This window comes from Phaethon aethereus (genome assembly GCF_964289735.1).
Source record: "Phaethon aethereus genome assembly, chromosome: 10".
NCBI classification, from domain to species: domain Eukaryota; kingdom Metazoa; phylum Chordata; class Aves; order Phaethontiformes; family Phaethontidae; genus Phaethon; species Phaethon aethereus.
The window spans coordinates 149898-154339 of NC_138586.1; the positions used below are offsets into that span (position 1 = coordinate 149898).

The 4442-nt window shown below is 65.4% G+C and overlaps 1 protein-coding gene across 1 annotated transcript; it reads right to left on the reverse strand.

Annotated features, from left to right (window-relative positions):
• Window positions 1-237: 237 nt before the first annotated feature.
• LOC309408476 (bone morphogenetic protein 15-like) lies at window positions 238-1888 on the reverse strand (the record flags this gene model as incomplete). Its single annotated transcript, XM_082004304.1, is given in 3 exon segments — window positions 238-1044; window positions 1571-1784; window positions 1787-1888. Coding segments are annotated over 3 exon segments (1092 nt in total). The 3' UTR covers window positions 238-268.
• Window positions 1889-4442: the final 2554 nt, after the last annotated feature.

Sequence of the window (4442 nt, forward strand, 5' to 3'; positions counted from 1 at the left end):
CAGGCCAAGCCCCCCCACCCCTCAAAAACAGAGAGCAGCTATGGGGCTGCAGGAAGGACAGATGCCACAGGGCAACTGCCCCAGCACAGGCTCCTGCCTTTAAAAACCTACAATTTACATAAAACTGCCATTGTAAAACCTTCCTGCAGAGCAGTGCCACGTGGGAGGGGGGGGACAAACCCACCCCAGGCAGAGCAAAACAAACCCTAAAGTCCAGATCCAGCAGGGACAGGCAGAGCCTAGGGGTAATGTGCCGGGGCAATGGGCATTACCGGCAGGTGCAGGACTCTGCGATCATGTTCTCATACTCCTTGTAGAGGATGCCACCGTCACGCTCGATCATGAGGACACTGATGGGGCTGTAGCGGTAGGGGACACAAGAGGGCTGGGGCACGTTGGCATCCACCAGCTGATGGACAAAGCTCTGCACCACAGCATGGTTGGGCGCATGGTAGTCGTAGCGGAGCAGGCGAGGACAGGCGCCCTTGCAGTATCGCGGGTTGTAGCGGTGGGGAGCAATGATCCAGTGGTCCCAGCCCAGCTGGGCAAAGCTGACGGGGAAGGGGCGCAGGGAGCAGTCGCTCTTCTCCCCTCCCTGCTCCCGCAGGTAGCCAGGCAGGTCATGGGCCAGTGTCCCCATGTCACGCCGGTGCCGCCGAGTCTCTGCTGCCGGAGGTGCTAGCCCAGCCCGTGTGTCGTTGAGGTAGAGGAGGAGAAAGGGGGGGCTGAGGGCCACTGGGGCATCATGGCCCCCCGCCCGGCCAGCACGCACACAGACATGCTGCAGCGCCAGGCTCCCTGTGCTGCTGTTCCCCGGCACCAGGTAAGGGGTGACGTCCGCTTCGGCCCAGCCGTGGCGGGGGCGGGATGCAGGGCTGAGCAGCGCCCCGGGTGCCTCACTGGTGGCTGCCAGCTCCAAGGTACAGAGGAGGCGACCGCGGGCCAGCGGCAGGCTGGGCAGGTAGACCACAGTGGCTCGCAGGAGGTGCTCGGTCTCAGACTGGCCCTCCAGGTGGTAGGTGAGGGGCTGCACATACCAGCGACCTGCAGGGAAGCAGCGGTCAGTGCCCCCCAGTATGGCACAGCAGCACTGCGCCGGCACAGCCTTTCCCCAGGGTGCTGCTGCAGCCCCGCACAGCGCAGCGGAGGCTGTGGTATCACCACCCTCAAAGCCCGTAACAGCCAGGCGCCCCAGCACGAGGCGGGAGCCTCAGCAAACAGCAGCCATGACTTGCGGGCAGGATGAAGGGCAAAGAGCAGCTGGGACAGTGCCCATCCTCTGCACCAACACCACTGGCCTAGCACAGCATTGGGCAGGATGGGGAGAGGGGCACGCAGGGCCAGCACTGCCCTTGCCCATCTCACCCCTGGGGCAGGGAGAGCCTGGGCCCCCTGCCAGTGGGGACCCCACGGCCGAAGGCAGCCCTGCAGGGCACAGGATGTGCCAGCCCTGGCCAGGACACTGTAACGAGGTGGGGAGGAAGCAGGCAGAGACCCCGACGCAGCTCAAGCCCACCCCACCAGCTCTGCTAAGCCCCGACACTGCCCTTGGTGCCCTCCTGCTCCTTACCTGCCCAGGCCTGACCCCCATGGGAACTGGCCTGGACCAGGCGGACGGTGTTGGTGCCTAGGCTGCGGCCATGCCGGGGTCGCCCTTCGCGGTCAGCGGCACGCCGGTACAGGTTCAGCATGTAGCGCAGGGGCTGCCCACTTGCTGGCCCTGCTCGCCAGCCCCGGCTGCCTGGTGCCTGCACTTGCAAGGCCTGCAGGAGGGGCAGGGGGGGACGGCGGGCAGGTAGCCACGGGGCAGTGGCGACTGGTTTGCAGCCCAGGAAAGGGGCACAGCAAGGAGGAAGAGGAGGCTGGTGAAGGGATGGAGCAAAGCCATGATAGGTGGGTGGGTGGGTGGAGGGGTGAGCAGGGCAAGGTGGGGCTGGCTGGCAGCAGGATTAGGGGAAGCCCGAAGTCATGCTTCTCCCCCTTGTAGAGGCAGAGCTAGTCACGTGCACCAGCAAAAGGAGACCCCAGAGTGCTGCCAGCTGCTATCAAGCCAGGACAACCATGCCAGCTGCTTCAGCTTGGCACAGAAGGGGGGGGAACTCTGTATGCAAAAAGGGGTGCAAATTCCAGATTAAAACCCAGACCAGGGGCAAAGCCAGCCAGCCAGGAGCCTGGCTACCAGGGCTGTAAAAAGGCTGGGGCAAGGGAGTGGGGTGGAGGGGAGGGCGGGGGGGGTGTGTGAAGTGGGGTGGGTGGGGAGGACCAGCTTGCTCAGCCCACCTGCTCCTGACCAGCCTCCTCCTGCAGGGTAAGAGATCCCTGCCCCCGGGGCCCATTTTAAAGGCATGGCCCCAATCAGGGTTTAAAGGGCCAGGAGCTCCTCGGGTCCCAGGTGAGGGGAGCTGGAGTCTGGCAGGGTGCTCTGCTGCCATGAGAGCCCCTCCAGCTCCCTCCTGCCCATGCTGACTCTCCATTAGTGGGCTTGGCACCTCTGTGCCCGCTGCTGCAAGCTGGTATGCACTGCCCACAGCAGGCACAGAGCCTGGGGGTTTGCTCCCAGACCAGCACCACAGCACAGCCAGGCTGCCCAGTGCCTCACTTTCCCCAGCTGAGAAATGGGTATCAAGCCCAGGGACCGTGGCACTGAGGCACACAGGTGGGCAGAGCGACCCACAGCCCAGCAGTGCTGAGCTCAGCCCGGTCAGCCGGTGGTACCCGTGCTGCAGTCATCACCATGCCTGCACCTTTGCCGGGCTTGTCCATCCCAGCTCCAAGGTCATTCTGACAGCACCTGCCCAAGGCCGAGGGGTTGCAAGGGTGATGCCCACCCTCTTGCTGGCACAGGTCATGTGAGGCATTGCCCTTACAGGGGACACTGCCCCTGAGCCCTGGTGCTGCTCTGTGGCTCCATGGCGCTTGCCCGAGGCAGGCTGTGTGTGTGCACCACAGAGTGGTGTGTGGGCAGCCGCGGCCCATGCCTTCGGCAGGGCGCCTGGCGCGCTGCCCGGCCCCATAGGACACTGCTGCTCTCCTGACAGGATGGAGGGGGCGGGGTGGACACTGTGGTGCAGGCACAGGGATGTGGGGGGAGCTGGGGCGTGCGTCGGTGCCTGCCTTGCTCTGGGTGCTACCCACCCTTCCTAGTGCCCGCTGGGCACAGCGGTAAGGGCTGGGAGGGCCACAGAGGGGTTCCGGGGCTGGGGATGACGCAGTGCTTAATAGGGTGTGGGGCCACGTGATGAGGCAGGGTGCAGAGCCCTCACGCCTGGCTGGGCAGCCCTGGTTACTCATTTGGGAAAGGGCACGGGGTGGGGGCGCAGCTGAACCCAGTGGAGGCTGGGAAAAGTCCAGGCATGGCAGGGGCAGGCCATGAGTGGGGGGCGGCAGGGGGTGGCAAGGCCAGGGGGGAGAGCAGGAGGCTCAGTGCAGGGGTGGACATGTCAAAGCTGCGGGGGGTGGGGGCGTGCATCGCTGCTGCGCGGGCTCCAGTGCCACGAGCAGCCCGGGGACTATCCCATCCCTGTGCCGTGGAACCCCCCAGCACAAGGCGGGGTGCAGGCAGTGTTCAAGGCAGGCACTGGTGGATGGGGGCTGCCAAAAAGAACTCAAGGGACCCTTCCTGTGCTGGCCCTGAGCAACCCTGGGGGTAGTTTACCAGCCCGCCACAGCAAGCCCACCCTCCCAGGCCCTGGCGCTGCACCCGCCCAGACTTCAGGCAGCAGGGGCCGCGGGCGTTGCTGGCAGGGCAGAGCTTTCCGGCCGGCTGTGCTGTCTGGGAAGGAGATGAGTAAGAGCCGGGGCCCCGGGCGGGAAGGGGAGGAGCGGGACTCCTGGGTTCCCCCGGGAACCACTGCTGATCCACTCCTACCGCCTCAGCTGCCGCCAGCTGCCTCCTTTGGCTGCCTCAGTTTCCCCAAAGGGGCGCAGCAGCCCCTCCTGGACCTGTAGGGGAAAGGTGGAGGTGAAGCATGGCCATACTCTATGCATGCCCCGGGGTGCCTGGCAGGACAGGGTGGGGGCCGGAATGGGCAGGCCAGACAGGACCTGGCAGCGCATGCTCGCCCACAGACAGCAGGGCTTAGGGCGCCAGTGTGATTGCCGGGGCGGGATGCCATGGGGAGCCTTCTGCCCTGGGGAGCCTTCTGCCCTGGGGAGCTGTGGCGGGTGCTGTATCACCCCACTGCCACCCGAACAGGCACCCCCTCGCACCCGCGTGAGCACTGCCAAACTGCCGGCCACACCGCACTGCCGTGCTGGGCTGAGCTGCGCTGAGCTGGCCCTAATGGTGCTTGCTGGTCCCCGGTGGCACCATACTGTCCTGGGCTAAACCAGGTTGTGTTATGCTGAACCGTGCCAGGCCAAGCTAAGCCAGGCCAGACCATGCTGTGCTGAGCCAAACCATGCCAGCCCTATTTGTCCATGTCAACCTGAGCTGAACTGAA